The sequence below is a fragment of the Grampus griseus genome, assembly GCF_964374135.1.
Source record: "Grampus griseus genome assembly, chromosome: 16".
In the NCBI taxonomy this organism is placed as follows: Eukaryota; Metazoa; Chordata; class Mammalia; order Artiodactyla; family Delphinidae; genus Grampus; species Grampus griseus.
Window position 1 is genome coordinate 14,388,809 of NC_139010.1, and position 21,495 is coordinate 14,410,303.

General features: G+C 40.6%; 1 protein-coding gene across 4 annotated transcripts in view; it reads right to left on the reverse strand.

The window, feature by feature from the left end:
* The window catches only part of FAM13C (family with sequence similarity 13 member C), a 132,904-nt gene extending 112,067 nt beyond the window's left edge, over positions 1–20,837 (reverse strand). For 2 of the 4 annotated variants that reach the window (XM_082674163.1, XM_082674162.1), the window contains exons 1-3: positions 20,484–20,618; positions 14,007–14,063; positions 10,360–10,555 (exon numbers count right to left, since the gene is read on the reverse strand). In XM_082674163.1, the coding sequence (XP_082530289.1) occupies positions 10,360–10,555; positions 14,007–14,063; positions 20,484–20,545 (315 nt within the window). In that variant the 5' untranslated portion in view covers positions 20,546–20,618. Of the gene's footprint in view, positions 1–10,359; positions 10,556–14,006; positions 14,064–20,483; positions 20,619–20,659; positions 20,714–20,824 lie in introns of those variants that run through there. The other 2 variants (XM_082674165.1, XM_082674164.1) reach the window with 2 other exon arrangements.
* Positions 20,838–21,495: the final 658 nt, after the last annotated feature.

Here is a 21,495-nt window from a genome sequence, read left to right on the forward strand (position 1 = left end):
GAGTTTCATGAGCTGTTTATATATTTTGGAAATTAATCCCTCATCAGTCGCATCATTTGCAAATATATTCTCCCAGTCCACAGGTTGTCTTTTCATTTTGTTTATGGTTTCCTTTGTTGTGCAAAAGCTTTTAAGTTTGATTAGGTCCCATTTGTTTATTTTCACTTTTATTTCTATTGTCTTGGGAGACTGATCTAAGAAAATATTGCTAAGATTTATGTCAGAGAATGTTTTGCCTACATTGTCTTCTAGGAGTTTTATGGTGTCATGCCTTATATTTAAGTCTTTAAGCCAGTTTGAGTTTATTTTTGTATTGATCTATAGTGTGAGGGAGTATTCTAATTTCATTAATTTACATGGGGCTGTCCAGCTTTCCCAACACCATTTGCTGAAAAGACTGCCTTTCCTCCATTGTATATTCTTGCCTCCCTTGTTGAAGATTAATTGACCACAGGCGTGTGTGTTTATTTACGGGCTCTCTATTCTGTTCCATTGATCCATATGTCTGTTTTTGTGCCAATACTGCCCCATTTTGATTGCTGTACCTTTGTGGTACTGTTTGAAGTCTGGGAGGGTTATGCCTCCAGCTTTGTTCTTTTTCCTCAGGATTGCTTTGGCAATTCTGGGTCTTTAATGGTTCCATGTAAATTTTAGGATTATTTGTTCTCATTCTGTGAAAAATGTCATAGGTGATTTGATAGGGATCACATTAAACTTGTAGATTGCTATGGGTAATATGGCCATTTTAACAATACTAATTCTTCTAATCCAAGAGCATGGGATATCGTTCCATCTTCCCACTTCCTTGAATCACCTTTGATTTTCTTTATGAATGTTTTATAGTTCTCAGCATATAAGTCTTTTACCTCCCTGGTTAGGTTTATTCCTAGATAATTTTTTAATGTGATTTTAAATGGGATTTTGTTTTTACTTTCTCTTTCTGATATTTCACTGCTAGTGTAAAGAAATGCAACAGATTTGTGTATATTAATCTTGTATCCTGCTGCCTTGCTGAGTTCATTTATCAGTGCTAATAGTTTTTGTGTGGCATTTTTAGGGTTTTCTATACAGAGTACCATGTCAACTGTATATAAAGATAATTTACCTCTTCCTTTCCAATTTGGATAATTTTATTTTTCTTGTCTGATTGCTGTGGCTAGAACTTCTAAAACTAGGTTGAATAGAAGTGGTTAGAGTGGGCATCCTTGTCTTATTCCAGAATTCAGTGGGAAGGCTTCCAGATATTCACTGTTTAGTACTATGTTGGTGTTGGTTTGCCATAAATGGCTTTTATTATGTTGAGATATTAAATATCTTAACTTCTTTGAGGAGACTCTTGCCTTGCCTTCCTGGTTCCTGAACTTTTATTGGATCAGCAAATACACCTAAAGCCCCCCTCTTTTACATCATTCACAGTAGGTACAAAACTGGAATCACATTCAGACATACACACAAAACCTCAGATTCTGCTACTCTACGGATTAAAGGAAAGTTGCTCTAAATTAGATTTAATCTGACCCTCTATAAGTAGAATTTCTGATTCTGACTTTGGGGTTGATCAGGAAGGTGAGACTGATCAAAACTTTCAATGGTTCCTATCTGGCCGTTTCTCCCTTGCCCATACTGTCATTCCCAAAATGGTTAGGATTAGACTGAAGATCCACTCTGGGGTCCTGAACACAAACTTTGTGACAACAGAACCCAGAAATGGCACTAGCTAAACCTTCAGCTTCAAAGAGGGTTGCTTCTAAGTTATAAAAGTTGTGACCATCGGTTCTTCACAGGTACTTCTGGGGAATAATGCTCTCATAACAGACCAGTTAGAACTGTGTTTTGATGATGGCAAGAAGTCTCAGGCAGGATTTGTAGGATAAGCTCAAGTTCTCCAAATAAATCCAGCTTTATGAATAGAACTACTCTCTACCACAGTGGATGGTAAATGTAGTTAATGGGTCACTTACCCTTTGATCAAAACTCTTATGAAATAAATAGTTCTATCAAACTCTTGTATATCTGTTCTGGTCCTGTGGAGCTTTGTGTGATGATACTAGACAGCAACACTCTAATATTATCAGTGATAACTGTGGTTATTATTTAAAACATTGACTTGTCCACGGCCTTACTTCTTTCATTTAAATCTAGCACCATCCAGGCCAGTGGTTTTCAATTAGGGATGCACTGCAGACTTGTCTGTGCAGTTTAATAACAATGCAGATGTCTAAGACCCACACGAGACTTAATGAATTTTTTATTTGATAATCTTGGCATCTTCTTTTAGGATTATTATTCTATATTTCAAGGTTTTTCTCATCTGTAAGAATTATATTCCTCCATTTTTGTAAAACCAAAACTAAATTCCCTGAATTCTTTAAAAACAGGCTTATTTATTACCCTTTGAAACATTCTAACTTGGAGGGAATGGTTTTATTATCGTGTTTTGCATGTCACATTAATGTATCATTTTTATTATGAAATGTCATTAGACTTTTCACATTTGAAAATTACTAGTAGTAAATTAACCAAAATTACTTTCAGTTTCTGTCATCTACAGATGTTTGTTTTCTTCAGATACTTGCCTGAAGGTTCTACTATCAGCTTCACGCCAGAGTTTGTGTCTTCAACAAAGAATACTCTCAGGAGTCCCATGGTAAAGGCCCAGATATTTTAAATAATTGACAGGTCAAGGAACAGACTCTTGGGTATAGGCATCTGATGACACCAATGGGCTGAGTCAGGACGTGCAGAATTTCAGTCAAGAAGCAGACAACTTCATGCTACTGCTAACCCAAGATCAAGTGGAACAAGAATTAATTACACAGTCCATAGTGAATGGACTGATAAGGGAAATTTTACAGTGGTTATCTGACTGGAATATAGTTGTTTTAATGTTCTCTCTTATGGATCTATAAGAAAGTCCTTTCTCTCTACTTCAATGATTTCCTACCCATACAATTTAGTAGATTCTTGTATTAACGGTTTTTGATGATCTTCCGTATTCTTGATGCTCTGGCATTTCTAGCCTCAGTGACTGGGGAAAGACAGTCTCTCCCAGGACTAACCAATTCTTAGGGATAGCAAACATGACAAATGACTTGCCCCAGAGTGTGCCTTTCATGTGCAAACTAACCAGTCCAGAATCCATACTCTCAACCACCTCCTCTATCTGGTTCATATGCTCCAAGAGGTAATTCTCCTCTACCTTATGACCCAGGGCCAGGTACCAGACCACGAGTGAGAACCCCATACCTCAGAGTCCACTGAAATCATTCAGACCAGCCAATTTTAAACCTGCTTACTCTGTCTTGCCTCACCTTTCCAATAAAAAACACAATAAAGTCTCCACCCATGCTGTCTCCTTGCCCCATCTTCCTCCTGGATCAACCCTGGTGCTTCCCCATGTGGCCCTGCATGACATGGCATGCTCCATCCCTCTTAAGAACTGCAAGTAGAAACCTTTCCAAATGGTAGTCATCTTCTGTTCTGTTGGTCTCATCATACCTGAATGATAACAGAACCTACATTTAAAAACCATTGTTTATATAAACTGAAATGAAATATTTAAAAATGATATCTGAGTTTCACTGACCCCCAGAGTTCAGAAACTCATACCAAATGTCCTTACTTTCAATGGTGATCACGTTATTTAAAATATTCAATAATAATGTCTTCCTTTTTACCAGGATATAATTGGAGAAATATGTTATGTAACTAACATCTTGCCTAGAATGTCATATTGAGAATGATGCTCCTTGGATCAGGTAGAACAGGCCGATTGTGAGGAACTAATGTGGCTTTATTATGGCACCAATGCCTACAAAGGACTCTCAGGATAACCGCCCTACTATCTAGTTCACGGGATCCAACCTTACAGGCGGTAAGGACCATCACTCCCTGGCAGTCCAGGAACGTGAAGTTATTTTGGGGACTTCAAGAAAAGAGGAATTTACCCAAATGCATAAGTACTGCAGGTGAAATAAGGTGGAGAGAATTTCTTGAACCTGATTTGCCTTAGGAGTGCAAATAATAGAGGCATTTAAGGTCCAAGCTGAGATTCCTTATGAAAACCTCCAGAGAGATGTTAACTTTGTAATTATTCAAAACCATATGGCTCTAGATTTTGCAAAGCATATGTAAGAATACCTATATGATAAATGAACACTCTTGCTACACTTAGGTAAATAATAAGGCCAAACCTAATGAGACTAGCCTTACCTTGTGATCAAGGTTAATATCCCTTTGAGATTATTATGACAACAAGGAAGGAGGAGGAAGAGAATATAAGAAAAAATTATAAAAGACTCTGAAATTTAGTGGATGTTCTGGCTAGCTCATCCATCTGGATAATCTCAGCTTTTGTTTGTCTATGACTAGGCTAATTTACAAGGTTATGCAGATAGCAGTTAGCTTGTAGAAACCAATGACAGTGCAAATAATTTCCCTCCACAGAAATGCAAACTGTGCCCCCAGGAAAGTAGTTATAACCCTACAGATATACCAAGTTTTGCCAATTTTGTGTGCATCTAAAAATTTATCTCACCATTCCTTGCCAGACTATAAATGTGCAATACTTTGCATTCTTTTTTGAACCGGTTGTAATATCTTACTTGTTCCCTCATTAACTCATGATTTAAATGAAATTTTTCATATGTCTCTACTTCATATCTGTATAAGAGTCATGATTATATGCTCTTTTTTCTTTTTTATATATTTTATTTACTTTTTTATACAACAGGTCCTTATTAGTCATCAATTTTATACACATCAGTGTATACATGTCAATGCCAATCGCCCAATTCATCACACCACCACCATCACCCCCCACCGCTTTCCCCCCTTGGTGTCCATACGTTTGTTCTCTACATCTGTGTCTCAATTTCTGCCCTGAAAACCGGTTCATCTGTACCATTTTCTAGGTTCCAGATATATGCGTTAATATACGATATTTGTTTCTCTCTTTCTGACTTACTTCAATCTGTATGACTGTCTCTAGATGCATCCACGTCTCTACAAATCACCCAATTCTGTTCCTTTTTATGGCTGAGTAATATTCCATTGTATATATGTACCACATCTTCTTTATCCATTTGTCTGCGATAGGCATTTAGGTTGCTTCCATGACCCAGCTATTGTAAATAGTGCTGCAATGAACATTAGGGTGCATCTGTCTTTTTGAATTATGGTTTTCTCTGGGTATATGCCCAGCAGTGGGATTGCTGGGTCATATGCTAATTCTATGTTTAGTTTTTTTAAGGAACCTCCATACTGTTCTCAATAGTGGCTATATCAATTTACATTCCCACCAATGGTACAAGAGAGCTCCATTTTCTCCACACACTCTCCAGCATTTGTTGTTTGTAGATTTTCTGATGATGCCCATTCTAACTGGTGTGAGGTGATACCTCACAAAATTACAATATTTTGATTTGCATTTCTCTAATAATTAGTGATGCTGAGCAGCTTTTCATGTGCTTCTTGGCCATCTGTATGTCTTCTTTGGAGAAATGTCTATTTAGGTCTTCTGTCCATTTTTTGATTGGGTTGTTTGTTTTTCTAATATTGAGCTGCATGAGCTGTTTATGTATTTAGGAGATTAATCCTTTGCCCGACGATTTGTTTGCAAATATTTTCTCCCATTCTTAGGGTTGTCTTTTCGTCTTGTTTATGGTTTCCTTTGCTGTGCAAAAGCTTTGAAGTTTCATTAGGTCCTATTTGTTTATTTTTTGTTTTACTTCCATTACTCTAGGAGGTGGATCAAAAAAGATCTTGCTGTGATTTACGCCAAACAGTGTTCTTCCTATGTTTTCCTCTAAGAGTTTTATATGGTCTTACATTTAGGTCTCGAATCCATTTTGAGTTTATTTTTGTGTATGGTGTTAAAGAGTGTTCTAATTTCTTTCTTTTCCATGTAGCTGTCCAGTTTTCCCAGCACCATTTACTGAAGAAACTGTCTTTTCTCCACTGTATATCCTTGCCTCCTTTGTCATAGATTAGTTGACCGTCAGAGCGTGGGTTTATCTCTGGGCTTTCTACCTTGATCCATTGATCTATATTTCTGATTTTGTGCCAATACCATATTGTCTTGATTACTGTAGCTTTGTAGTATAGTCTGAAGTCAGGGAGTCTGATTCCTAGGCTCCGTTTTTTTCCCTCAAGACTGCATTGGCTATTTGTGGTCTTTTTTGTCTCCATACAAATTTTAAGATTTTTTGTCCTAGTCCTGTAAAAAATGCCATTGGTAACTTGATAGGGATTGGAATGAATCTGTAGATTGCTTTGAGTAGTACAGTCATTTTCACAATATTGATTTTTCCAATCCAAGAACATGGTGTATCTCTCCATCTGCTGGCATCATCTTTAATTTCTTTCATCAGTGTCTTATGGTTTTCTGCATACAGGTCTTTTGTCTCCCTACGTAGGTTTATTCCTAGGTATTTTATTCTTTTTGCTGCAATGGTAAATGAGAGTGTTTCCTTAATTTCTCTTTCAGATTTTCCATCATTAGTGTATAGGAATGCAAGAGATTTCTGTGCATTAATTTTGTATCCTGCAACTTTACCAAATTCATTGATTAGCTTTAGTAGTTTTCTGGTGGCATCTTTAGGATTCTCTATGTATAGTATCATGTCATCTGCAAACAGTGACAGTTTTACTTCTTCTTTTCAATTTGGATTCCTTTTATTTCTTTTTCTTCTCTGATTGCCATGGCTAGGACTTCCAAAATTATGTTGAATAATAGTGGTGAGAATGGACATCCTTGTCTTGTTCCTGATCTTAGAGGAAATGCTTTCAGTTTTTCACCATGGAGAATGATGTTTGCTGTGGGTTTGTTGTATATGGCCTTTATTATGTTGAGGTAGGTTCCCTCTATGCCCACTTTCTGGAGAGTTTTTATCATAAATGGGTGTGGAATTTTGTCAAAAGCTTTTTCCGCATCTACTGAGATGATCATATGGTTTTTACTCTTCAATTTGTTAATATGGCGTATCACATTGGTTGATTTGCATATATTGAAGAATCCTTGCATACCTGGGATAAATCCCACTTGATCATGGTGTATGAGCCTTTTAATGTGCTGTTGGATTCTGTTTGCTAATATTTTGTTGAGGATTTCTGCCTCTATATTCATCAGTGATATTGGTCTGTAATTTTCTTTTTTTGTAGTCTTTGTCTGGTTTTCGTATCAGGGTGATGGTGGCCTCAGAGAATGAGTTTGGGAGTGTTCCTTCCTCTGCAATTTTTTGGAAGAGCTTGAGAAGGATGGGTGTTAGCTCTTCTCTAAATGTCTGACAGAATTCTCCTGTGAAGCCATCTGGTCCTGGACTTTTCTTTGTTGGAAGATTTTTAATCACAGTTTCAATTTCATTACTTGTGATTGGTCTGTTCATATTTTCTATTTCTTCCTGATTCAGTCTCAGAAGGTTATACCTTTCTAAGAATTTGTCCATTTCTTCCAGGTTGCCCATTTTATTGGTATAGAGTTGCTTGTAATAGTCTCTTAGGATGCTTTACATTTCTGCGGTGTCTGTTGTAACTTCTCCTTTTTCATTTCTAATTTTATTGATTTGAGTCCTCTCCCTCTTCTTTCTTGTTGAGTCTGGCTAATGGTTTATCAATTTTGTTTATCTTCTCAAAGACAGCTTTTAGTTTTATTGATCTTTGCTGTTGTTTTCTTTGTTTCTATTTCATTTATTTCTGCTCTGATCTTTATGATTTCTTTCCTTCTGCTAACTTTGGGTTTTGTTTGTTCTTCTTTCTCTAGTTCCTTTAGGTGTAACGTTAGATTGTTTTTTTTGAGATTTTTCTTGTTTCTTGAGGTCGGCTTGTATAGCTATAAAGTTCCCTCTTGGAACTGCTTTTGCTGCATCCCATGGTTTTTGGATCCTCGTGTTTTCATTGTCATTTGTCTTTAGGTATTTTTTGATTTCCTCTTTGATTTCTTCAGTGATTTCTTGGTTATTTAGTAACGTATTGTTTAGTCTCCATGTGTTTGTGTTTTTTACATTTCTCCCTGTAATTGATTTCTAATCTCATAGCATTGAGGTCAGAAAAGATGCTTGATATGATTTCAATTTTCTTAAAGTTACTGAGGCTTGATTTGTGACCCAAGATGTGATTTATCCTGGAGAATGTTCCATGCACACTTGAGAAGAAAGTGTTATCTGATGTTTTTGGATGGAATTTCCCATAAATATCAATTAAATCTATCTGGTCTTGTGTCATTTAAAGCTTGTGTTTCCTTATTAATTTTCTGTCTGGATGATCTCCATTGGTGTAAGTGAGGTGTTAAAGTCCCCCGCTATTATTGTGTTACTGTCGATTTCCTCTTTTAGAGCTGTTAGCAGTTGCCTTATGTATTGAGGTGCTCCTATGTTGGGTGCATATATATTTATAGTTGTTATATCTTCTTCTTGGATTGATCCCTTGATCATTATGTAGTGTCCTTCCTTTTCTCTTGTAACTTTTTTTTTGCGGTACACGGGCCTCTCACTGTTGTGGCCTCTCCCATTGCGAAGCACAGGCTCCGGACGCACAGGCCCAGCGGCCATGGCTCACGGGCCTAGCTGCTCCGCAGGATGTGGGATCCTCCTGGACCGGGGCACGAACCCGTGTCCCCCGCACCGGCAGGCGGACTCCCAACCACTGTGTCACCAGGGAAGCCCTAGATGCTCAGTTCTTGATCAGTACTCAACCACTGTCAATTATATCTCTCCAAAGAAAATGGGAAGAATGAAATCTGTTTCAAATTTCTCCAAAATATGGAAGACCTAAAATGATATTATCGAAGTTCTCTTAGTCATTACAGGGAAAACAATCTCATTGTGTACACTGGGATGTTTGGAATGAACTGGAAATTTTACGTGCAGTCTTGGATTCCAATGCTGTATTATCTGCAAAGACTGTACAAGCACCTCACTCTCCTGGAATCTTCCTGTGCATGAGCAACGTGTTGGAAATCACATGCCCCATTAGCACCTTATTACAAGTGACGACTGCGTAATTTCTCTGAGGCCAGACTAAAGGATGACAAGAAAGAGGGCATTCTAGGAGAGACGGCTGGTCACCCAAAGCCCACAATGTCACAGGTGACCTTTAGTAGGAGATTCAAGGTCAGAGTCTCTCCAGACCCAGTCAGACTCTGCAGGCAGCCCTTTGGGTACCTGTGTCCTCCCCAGCACCAGACTCTCTAATCAAACAAGTGTTGGGTACACTCAGTAATAGGCAGGGTCTCAAGTTAATCATAACTCAAATGATATTTCACACTTAACCTCTCTCTACAATTCAACTCAGTTTCAGAAAATTACAACAGAACTTCATAAATGCTCACGGCATTTCATCTCACTGCAAAATTAACTGACTAAATAAGAGGTCACAATGCCAAAAAAGAAATGAGATAAAAAACACAAGGCAAATAAGAAAATTACAAGGTCAAATAAACTGCCCAGCCCAAGTTGTTTTAGCAGGAAGATCACCTGGTGCCCATTTGCAAAGTTGGACTGGACTTCAAGTTATTAGATAATTAACGTATTACACTGAGAGCCTCCCACATTATTTTTAAAGTTAACAGTTAGGTGTTAACAAAAAAGCAAAGGTCACATTAATGAAGCACCTATGTCCCCAAAACTGTGTTAGGTGCATTACAAGTATCTTAATGCTGGGACCATTAACCTCCTAGTAAGATTAAAATGGATTACATTCGTTTCATCTCTTTTAAAAGCACCATAAATTATTTGAGGGGTATTTAAGAGTTTTAAAAATCACATTCTTTGATACATCCCTCTACGACTAGAAAAGTAAAATAAATAATTGTGTATAAAATGTATTACTTGAATCAAGTTGGAAAGATGCTTCATTCATACACTTAAATACTTATCTACCTCAAAGAACCAGATTCTACACACACGTACAATCATGCACATACACGCTTGTGTGTTTTTCCAAAGCCACTAAACTGAAACCTAAGAAGAATGGCTCTGTATAACCCTGGGACTTCTGATTTGCTGAGAAGAGGCTCCAAGTTTGGGGCCAGAGTTACACACCCTAGATAAGTGAAGCTCATTGGAAATCCTCCTCCACCCTCCCCCACAAAGGACGCAGCAGCTCCCCTAAATCAATGTCAAAGTCCGGCATTTAAGAGTATCAGTTTGAAAGGGCGCTAAACGAGCAGCCTGCCCAGCGCACTCCTCTATTAACCCACGGGAGGGGCGCACGCACGCGTCCCAGGTCGCAGGTGCGCGATGACAAGTCACGCTAATCTCTGCCTGCAAAATAACGTGCTCAGACCATCACCGTCACCGGAATGGTGCTCTCGCCAGAGGAGCACCCGTCTTGGCCAAGGTCTGAGGAGGTGGGGCCCGCTACCTGACTTTCTCCGTGGCTCCTCCCGTTCTCGGCCTTGAAGATGGACTTGGGCTTCCGGGACTTGAAGTTGCCCATGCTGGGTCGCAGCACGTCCAGCCTCGCGGGCTGCTCTACATGCTGCGGCGGCTCGCAGGACGGCACGAGCTCCTCTAGCGGAGCCCCGGCATCGGGATAATTTTCTTTATCGTCTTCATCTCTAGAACAGGAAAGGCCCAATTTAGAAAGCACCCATTTTGTAGAAGGTGGACATGCTGGCAACAGGGAAGACCAGATCAACAGGCTTATTAGAAGGATGAACTAAGGTATCTACCATGATTATTTTTGTAATCTGGTCAGTTAATAAACAGTGCCTGCTTTCAAATTGAAAACAAAAACAAAAAGAGTCTAATGATCCGCCCTGGGAAGAAGAGGCTGGTGACACTCACTGCAGCTCATTTACACGGTACCTAGCAAACTTTTTAGTGTAGGCTGCTTCAGAAGAACTGAATGTCACTTTTCAGATCACACCACATTCCCCTCCCATCTTTGCTAGCGGATACATACTTTCTGTAGTTGTAGCTTTGCACATACTATCATACTTGTTTTTCATTTTTCACTTCAAGATAGTTTCACATATGTCATGTTTTTCTCTCACCAATAATAATGTGAGATATTCCAGTTAGCTATTGTCATTCCTACATTATAGATTAACACTCTAAACCCCAGAGATTAAATAAAGGGCTAATTCACCCAGACCTGGAGTGGTCAGGTGGGTCCCCAGTCTCTCATGCATGTGTCCTTGGTTCAAGGCATGATGTTTCCTCCTCACTGGCAAGTCTCTAACCATCTCCTTACAACTTGCAGACGCATTTAAAAGTCTAACTGGGGTCTATTTTAATAGAATACATACTACCTCAATAGAATTAAGACAAGAGCCAAGTTCTACCCAGCCAAGCCATCTATCTGAACAACCCTCTCAACGCAAAGCCAAAGATCCCAGTATCTGGGTCCTGAGGGTGTGAACGGCTGGAGAAGACTGACCTGGCTGGCGTTACCTCCACACACTCAGCGCTGGGAGGGCAGTGTTCATTTTCACGCATCAATCAAATTCAACACAGCATCGCCCTGCCCCTTCAATTGCCTCAAAAACAGTGACATAATAACACTCTTATTTGAAGTCATTTGTCCCTCTTAAATCTAGATGCATTTTATTTTCTTATTTTGCTAAGAATTCAGCAACTACCATAGCCAGATGGAGCATTCCCTTTATACGATCAATATGATTGTCCTTAACCCATTAGCAATCATTCACTGCTAGATCATGCAATTCTGTAGGACTGGCCACTTCCCCCAGGTGGTGTTTTTCCCTCCTGTGCCCTGACCAGCAGCACCCATAAAAGAGATTTTGGCAAGGTCAGCTAGCAAGCAATTCCTCATGGCTCAGGATACATAAAGCCAAGAGACAAGAACAGCAAAAGAAAGATTTCTATGTTGACTGCTCAGGATGCCTTTTTACAAATAGAAGATTAAACTCACTAAGCTGATATCAGGAAGATGAGCTCCAGTTAGTCTCTGGGATAAGAGCAGAGAAAACATTGGGCCAGGATGTCTGGAACATGGCCGGGGTGCATGTCGTTGGACAAGATGTGGAAATAAAATGATGTGAAAGAGTTAAACTTAAGCCTCAGGACAAACTTAGTATCTGGTAAAGGAAAACCCAACGGGTGAAATAATTCTTCATGATAGTAACTGAAAACACAAACAACAAAACAATGTCAGTGACACTGGTTAATATTCTCCCTTAAGATCTGTAATTAAAAAAAAAGTTGTATGTCACTAATGGGTTTGGAAACCAATATCACACCATGAGCTGGAACTACACTGGTTCATTTGAAATGCACGTCTCTCGCTAGTGACAAATACTACTCATCCACACACCCTATGCTCCTGGGTGAGCAACGGAAGAAGCAACAGCGACCTCTACCATAGCCTAAGTGTTCCTCATTCGAGGAGGATTCTAGCACACTCAAGAATAAAAATGACTTTTCAAATCTAAAACGACGCTTTTGATAGACTCCTTCCTAAAATAATACCTGAATTTTGTTTTACATATCATAGTTTCAAGGTGCCCAAAAGCTATAAATGTCATCCTTGACTTGAAAAACGGGGCAAAAAGCATCTTTCTCTCATTACACAAATATAAAACCTAAATAGAAAAGTCATCTTTAGAAATACATTTCCAACCTATTACTGGTTCCTCAGAATCCCCAAAACAGAATATAGGTGACGTAATTTATGTCACCGCTTACTGGAATCAGTCATAACTGAGAACGAGCACGGTGTTCTGAAAAGAACAAGAGTCCAAAATATCCTCCTACTTGTTAGAAATGCAGCCGGAGCCACACCACCTCACCTCTGTGACCCTCATCCAGAAGATGCCGGCATCTCTACGTGACAGAGGCAGTACGGTCTCTGTGAAATGCCTACCAAAGAAAGTTGGCTCAAGACCACAATCCAATAAATGGGGGCTACTCTCACTTGGGGCCTTGGGCGAGTGGTTATTTGCAAAGAGAAAACTGAAGGTTATTTTTAGTCTTCCCAATACCTCCAGGATAAATTCCAAACTCCTTAGCAGGGTATATAAACGCTTTGTAATCAGGTCTTTGTTTATCTCTGGAACTTTATTTCTTACCACTCCTGGCATCCTCAGCTCTCAGGGTTCCTGCCATCCTGAACTGCTTGCTATACCTTCAAGTTGAATTATTTTCTCTGCCCTCTGTTGGTTTACCAGTAAGTTGCTCCCTCTGCTTGGTTTTTCGGCCTTATATTCCACCAAAAAAAGAGTCATGTGACATGTGGAGTTTTCTTCAGGAATCCATCCCAGAAACCTCACTGGGCTATTTGGTCACTCTAAGTGAATCCTCTGTTTCCCGCTAGTAAAGCAGCACTTAACGCACTGTAGCATCATCATCTATATTCTGGCCTATCTCCTCCAGTGAACTGAATTCCTGGGAGCAGGGATTGGTTTGAATTTCTCCATCCCGTATCTCCACTAGTTTCTGGCACACAAAAATGTATGAAACAAAGGCCTTCAACAAATGTCTGTTATCCAACAAGTGTCCCACAGACCAGTGTCCAAATGCTGCCTCATAGCGGCTGTGTTACCTTGGATGAGCTATAATCCCTCTGAGCCTCAGTTTCTCCATCTAGGATGAGGAGGGAAACATCAGCTTCCTTTCAGTTGTTTAGATTAAATAATAAAATGCATGTGAAAGTGCTTGAGTGAAGCAAATGTAGAAGAAATGGTTAACGTGAAGGTTCTGCCATCATATCATGAACCCGGTGATGACCAAGATCCAGACACTCAATGCCACGCTTGGTGAATAAATCTAGAAGCTCTTCCTTAAGGTCTATGATGGGAACAGATGTGCTAATCAATGAATTCAATAGGCATTTACTGAGCATTCTCCATAGAAAAGGTACCGTCCTGAGTGCTAAGGGGGGTATACAAAAGTGGACAAAACAAAACTTCCTTCAACAGCTGATAATCTATTAGAAGAAACAGAACATGAGAACAAAGTATTAGAATTCAAAGAAGAGACTTAAGATACCAGACCCAGATGGTTTCTGTCCTTCACAATTAAGAACCAAGCAATGGTGAGTCCTACCTGAGACTAGAGCAGTCAGTCTGATCTTCATGCAGAGAGACCGTGTCTTCGTCACAGCTGGAGAGAGGAGATAAAACCACATCAGATCCAACTGTCTGCTGCAGCAGAAGCAGCAACAGTCTAAAATTATCTGACGATTAGCACAGGAAACTAAAAAATGGAACAATCTTTACCACTCTCACTCAAGCCAGCGTCAATTCCCCGACGTCTACCAGGTAATGATACCAATGTTGTCCTATCACGTGAGCTTAAACGCTTAGAACCAGAGGTAACACTCCTTTTTCGTCCACTACTCTGCATCACCTAAGCAAACAAGATCTTAGCAAGAACCTAAGTGTTCACAGCACTTGAGGGAACATCTGACACCAACACTGGTGGATTGCTGTCGGCTCAAAAGAGACTCCGCTACATGCCTCTTGGCATTTCTTCTGCCTCAAGGCAGTCCCAAACCACACCAGCTGCCCTTTGGCTCACTCCATTGGCCTCCAGACTTTCTTGACATCCTTCCTTTTCACAAAATTTCTGAAATAACCTCGTGAAAAATTCTTGGCTCTTCCATATTCAAAGCTCTCCAGTGTTCCACGCTGCCTAAGTACCTCTGGAGGAGGACCATTCTCTCACTCTAGTGTATGAGGGAGCCTTCGTTCCTATTCTCAGCCCTTCCCACTCCGCCTCACCCCACACCACTCCAGCCTGGAATGCTTTTTTCCATCTTCAACTCCTACTCAGCCTTCACTGCTCCAGCCTCACAAGCTCTGTGAACTTTCCTCGCCACGTTCACCCACGTGCCATGTTCCCATTTTAACCTTAGTACAGAATGGTTTACGCTTCATTCTGAGGTTTTAGTAACCAACTAGATCTTGCCTAGCACTGTTATGTAATTCCTTTGTACCTCTGAGATCTTTTAAATTAGCTGTTAATTCCATGAAAAGAAATAACCATCATTTCTTTTTCTAGATACACTGCCACAGTGCCTACAATGTTACCCCAGAGTAGACACTCAATAAATACTTGAATCAAATCATTAACTCGGGCCCCTCAGCAAGTCTGTTCCCTGGAATAATTGAACAAGCATTTATTGAGCACTTGCTGCCTTCCAAGTACTGCCTTAGGCATTGGAGCTGTGCTTCTCAAACTTTGGGATTCACGATTGACCAGTTGGTTTTCTATTTCCAATCCACTGTGGAGAGATAATTTGGTAAAAAGGTCGCAGGAATATCAAATTCCTATAAAAGTTATTAAAGGCATACTCCCTATTTCTGTACTGTTCTTGTCTCAGACAAGTTACAATTTGTGAACAACACTTTGAGTAGCACTACTGCTAAAGGACAGAAAGTTGAGAAAGACCTAGACCCTGCTCTGACAGAGTCCCAATGTAATGAGTAGACATAAATAAATAAATATCTACATACATAGATATAACCATAATACAGTATTTATACTACATGAAATCTTTTAGAAATTTAAAATATTCCTTACCAGCAGTGGTGTATAATTTACCCACAAAACAAACTGATGAAAGCTTCAGTCCTCTTCCCTTACTATCCCTTTTAAATTATGGTTTTGTAATGAATTAAACAAAGGCTCTAACCTAACAGACTCTAACCCTCTTTACCTGCTGGCAGCTGGGGAAAAAAAATGCATCGACTTAACAAAATGCTCTCCTTAACAAAATGAACTCAATTTCCTTGCTTTCCCATTTTTTTTTTTTTGACTCTCAATAACCCACTTTGTCCATCTCATGGAAAACAACAATTAAATTCCTAAACGTTGTCTTGTTCTCCTCCATTAGAGGCATTTACTGTAATAGATCATCGGAGCTGTATAATGAATAAAAATGTTTCCCAATAAAAACAACCTAGCTAAGTAGAAAAGCCAATGAAGAACAGAAATCTAGAATTGTTGCTTCCAAAGAACTAGGGTTCAAACAGAGTTTCAACCTTACAGCTCAACAATACCTATTGTTTGGGAATTTGGCAAGAACTATTTTTTCTCCTCCTCATTTGATTTATTAATTTTTCTTCCCAAAGTACAATTAGTTAAAAATAAGAAATCGGCACCAGAACATACAAAGTTGCAGATGCTTTCTCAAATCTGAAGCCAGACCTAATTAGCTGATCCGATTTTAAGGACTACTGAACAACTCCAGTCATCACTCAAGAAAACACAATTCCTAGCTTGCAGACATAGCGATGAAATAGATCTCCTTATGGCTTCCGTGGCACACATATGCAAGCTCTTTTAGTTCAATTTCCATTTGCTTTGATGAAGACCATCAAGCTCTACTCAATTAACATCTTTCTGATTGTTCTACTGATTCCTCACCCAGGAGCCCCCGGCAAATGCACAATACTGGCCCAATTATAAAACTGGATTCCACACTGGGAACCCATATCCAAATATTCCTACTCCTGGAAAAAAAATCAACTCAGATCAAGTGTCCAACTGGTCTTGGGCATGAGATTCTCTTCCTACATGTTATTCCAATAAAAGAATTTAAAGACCAACCCTTTAATGATGTTCTTTGTAAATTATCAAAACCAGGCATCTTCTAGTACAAACTTTTTCAAACTATAAATTGTGACCTATTAGGAGGTCCTGATATTAGAGAGCAGCTACCGGCATTTTGTTGTTACTATTGGTAGAGAAACAGAATAGAAAATGTCAGTATAGTGAGGGTTAAGTGTTATTTCACGAAACTTGTTTAAATAAACCATATCTATACATTTGTGCTGGACTGCAACATAAAATGTGTTTATTGTTGTTCACAGTAAAAAATGTGAAGACACCTCTATTAACTGACTTCCTTTGAGGTTCTCATCAACTAGATTCTAAGTTCCCAGAGTTCTTAATTTGTTGTTGCCCAGACAATACATGGATAATTTGTCCTTGCCCTCATTTCTTTGTGAAATGCTCAGGGTCGTAACTCTTCTATTTGGACTTTTGCTTCCTCTATCAACCACAAACAAGAAAAAGTTAGATGGTACTTTATAGTTCACCTTCTCTTTCATATGATCTCAATTAAGCCTGACAATGGTGTGAATTACCTTCACACAGGGGCTGAGGAATTTCCCAGGATTCCGAGGCGTAAAGCAGTGATGCCTGTGTCACTTCTGCTCCACCACACTAAGCCCACTGAACAGTCTCTTCAGTCTACGTTCCCAGGGGTTCACAAGAGAGAGAAAGACTTGTTTCTTAGGATAATGGTGGAGTAAGAAGTACCCATGAGAGGTTCTCTTTTTTGTCTTGAAGTAAATAAGAAGAGAGATCTCAGTCTGGTGAGTAGATAAACTGTAGTTGTACCCGGAAGGGGACTTCTATTCCCTGCAGTACCATGTCCCTTGAAGGCACAGTTGCAGGGGTATAGCCTGCAATCCTGTGGGATTTCTCAAAGTGTGTCTGATTAAAATACAGGTTCCACTATATGCAATATCCTGGGATAAACCATAATGGAAAAGAATATAAAAAAGAATGTGTATATGTGTGTGTGTGTGTGTGTGTGTGTGTGTGTGTGTGTGTGTGTGTATATATAACTGAATCACTTTGCTGTACAGCAGAAATTAACACAACACTGTAAATCAACTATACTTCAATTTTTAAAAATAAATTAATTTAAAAAATGGAAAAAAAAATAGCAAGTTCCAGCCTCATCCCCACCCGCAGCCCCACTAGATCAACTCTCTGGGGGTGGAGCCCAGGAATGCGAGTTTTTCTGCCCTCTCCCCACATAACTAGTATGCTTCTGAACAGTTCAACACTGACCTAAAGGTTTAAAAACCCAGACCAGCAAGTGGGCTGACTCCAACATAATCACTCACTTCTAGGTTCCCACTTGGGAATAAAGCCTGGGAAGCTGGATTTTTCACAAGCCCCCATTCCCTTCCCCAGTTGATACTGATAATCAGTTGGTTTTGAGAATTACTGCTTTGCATGATAACTAATTTGTTGCAGAATTCATTGCTGGGCAGGCTTCATTTCAAATAACAGGTTAGCCAGGGCAACAGAGGAAATGACCATGGAAAAATAACAGATGAAAGGGCGCTGCAGATACAGAAGAGAAGGCCAAGGCCAAGGCCATTCTGATCTCAGAAGAATTTGGGTAGCAAAAGAAATTGAACTGGTCCAGAGCTGCACAGACAGGGCCAGGCATGGGAGAAACTGAGAAAAGCATAAAATACATCCCTGAGTCCCTCCCAATTCCCCTTCACCTTGACTCTTATAAGACCCCCAGCTGGCAAAGCAGAACCCTCTTAGGTTAGACTAGCTGCTAACATAATTTATATTAAAGTATTAATGACAATTTGAATCCACCTCCCAGGTGCACAGACTTTTTAATTTCCATTTTAATAAGGGTCGCCACCAGAGTTCTTCATCCAAAAACAAAATCATCTCTAGGTAGAATTTCAGGCACTAAAAAAGATAAGTACATGTGGGTAGGAGGAAGTAGGAGTGAGGTGAGGATAGGAGAAAGGGGACGTTTTCTCGTATCTAAAACATGTAAGAGAGGCAAGCGCCTCCTCTGTGCATGCCGAGACCAGACGTGAACATTTACTGATTACATGCTACTTCTTTGTCTCAGTGTAGTGCATCCTGGTCCTGCTGACTTTAGGGTCATGCCCAGAGAACCACGGAAAACGGTTCATATTACTGAGGGGAGGAGAAGATACTATAATATAGGATGACTAGCTTTAAATGACCCTCGTCTGTACTGTTACACCTATGAAGATTTAGTATGCTTCAAATGTTCTCCTCAGGTTTTTAGATTAGCCAGATGGCATTCCCATTGTCACTCAGTGCCTTTTAAAATAAATCACTGTCACTTCTGTGAAAACAACAACAGGACCTTATGCAATCAGAACTCCTTGGGGAGTGTCCAAAGACAAGGTACCAGACTTTCCCCAGCATTTAACTATAAAGCCAATTTTTAAAAAACTGTCCATGTGAAATCTAGAATTAAGTGACTCCATTTTGAAGCTGCGATGCCTATGGCTGACTCTGGGGATTCAGCCACACAGGGGTCCTGAGACTCAGGCCCAGAAAGCATCTGGTGCTGTAAGCACAGCACAAGGAGGAAAGCAATACCTGTGCACCTGAACCAGGGAGTCACAGCCTCATCTTTGGCCTGCATGCTTTGGCCTGCATCTCTCCCCACTCTTAGGCTTTTAGAAAAGCAAAGCTGCAGCACCATTACCAAGCAGTCTCATTAAGGGGACACAGCAGGTCCCAATGAGTATTCTACATTGGATCTTCTAAAATCAACCCTGGGCCTTTTTTTAAAAAAAAAGTAACTAAACTTAAGTGAGGCCAAAGCTCAACACTGAGAGAGCAGCATATCCAAACAGAGAAACAAAGGAATGTGAAAAACAAGAGGGCCCGGGAAGCCCTGCAGCCCTCCATCACCCAGTCATTGTGACAGTGACTTGAAACTCACATAATTTATTTGCCTTTTAGGGAACTTTAGAAAATAACTCCCAAGTTACCGGGACTTCTGTATCAAACTTTTTTTGATGCAGCGTTTTTAAATGTAGTTGAGTATACAACCTTATACCCCCTTTTTCCTGAAAAAATGTTTAGAGTGACTTCTATCATAAGGTCCTGGAAGTAAACATAATGAGTTAGCCTAGAGAAAGACTACTAAATAAAGTATAGACATTTCATACATATATGGATATATGTAAATTATATATCAGTGACATATAGTATTAGCATAATATACTACCTGTTAATTTTTAACATATACATATAACATAGTATTAGAAAAACATATTAAGGAAGGGATGACAAGAATTAAAACCACAAACTATAAATATCTAATAAAAAAATACCACGCATGCTGGCCTTGAGTAAAATATTCACTCCTTCATTCCATGTTTGAACGGTGTTAGTCGTCCCAATCGAAAGCTTTAACCATGAGACTAGATAACGCATTCCTCCTATAGCCAGATCTCTGAGGGCAGAAGACAAAATTGACAAAGGGCATGCAAGAAAAGTTTACTCTACTGTGTCTTAAAAGTCTGTACACAGCAGAGGGTGAGACTAAGTTTAGCCTATTTATCACATGCTGGAATCCAACTCATTTCACATCCATCTCCTATTTGCCGTAAATGTACACAGCATGCTCCATGAAAACAGACACCAGCGTTGGCAAAATAAAACAAAGCTTTCCTACTGACATGTCAGAGAGATTTATTTTTTTAAAAAATCTGAACTCCAAGAACACGTATTTTGGAGCACTGAGCTCCCACAGGCCATCAGTTTGTTTTAATCACTCTCCCGTAGTTGCTAAAAGACTGATTTCAACCTGTAAAGATTTCTGGGCCCCATCAGTCCCCACATCTCGCGGTCTTCACAACCCCAGATTACAGGAGACAATGCATCTAGTACCCAGAGCGGCTGGAAACGGTAGAGGATACCTTCCCGATAGTTGCTTCCTGAGAAAGGCATGCAAATCTTATTTTAGTGACAAAAAGCACTTACTCTGTTACAGCGGTGCTGCTGAAGGAATTATCCTGAAGGCTGAAACAGAAACAAGAAAACATCAGCCAAGTCCGGCCGGGGAGCCGTCTCCCTGATTGCTCTCCGGGAGTTAGAGCACATACACAAACATGGCATTGCAAGGCAAGTCTCAGGGCTCCCCGGCACACTCGCTCTACCTTGGGCTGCTGTCTGCACATGCTCGTAACGACACCCCCAGCAGGGGCCCGGCCGCACGGGCGAACCACAAAGCCCGGCAGCCCGCGAGGCTGCGGGGACAGAGCTGGGCGGGGCGCGGCGGCGGGGCCGGGACCCCGGGAGCCCGGGACCCCCTCGAGGAGCACCTGGAGCGTGACCGCACGACCCCAATCTCGCCAGCCGGGCGCCGAGTTTAATCCGGGCCTCCCGGTGCCCGCCACCCCCGGGAAAGGCTGACTGTTTCTGCCTAGGTGCTGAAATCCGCGGGCGACTTGCTTTCTTCCAGACGTCTTCTACCAGTTTTACAGAGCTACCTCCCTCTAGGGATGGAGGCTCGCAGAGATTCAGAAACCGTTCAGAAAAAGCTGGAAGGGAACGAGAAGGGGGAGGGAAACATAGCTGCTGTTTTGGGGGTGTGGATGTGTGGGTGTGTGTTTATTGCCCAGGAAAAAGAAAAGCCTCTGAAAGAGGGCTAGCTGCATCACACCAGATCTGTCTGCACTCTGTTATTTCAGTCCCGAAGAGGAAGCGCCCAGCCCCGGACTGCAGAGCTGTGAATGAGCCCACGCAGGGCGGGTGAAGAATTTGTTCCAGGCATTAGCTGGTGACTGGGTGGGGGGACCGTGAGCGAGATGGGGTTTCCTCTGCAAGAGCAGCCCGCCCGAGCTCCACTCCCAACCACCTTTACAAAAGATGAGAGAGCAAATGCACCCACGCTACCGCCTTTAAATAAAGGCAGCCTTGCTGGGGGAGGGGAAGGCTGTTAGCCCCTACTTGCTTCGTTACCCTGGAGATGTTTGTCCTGAACTCTTTCCAT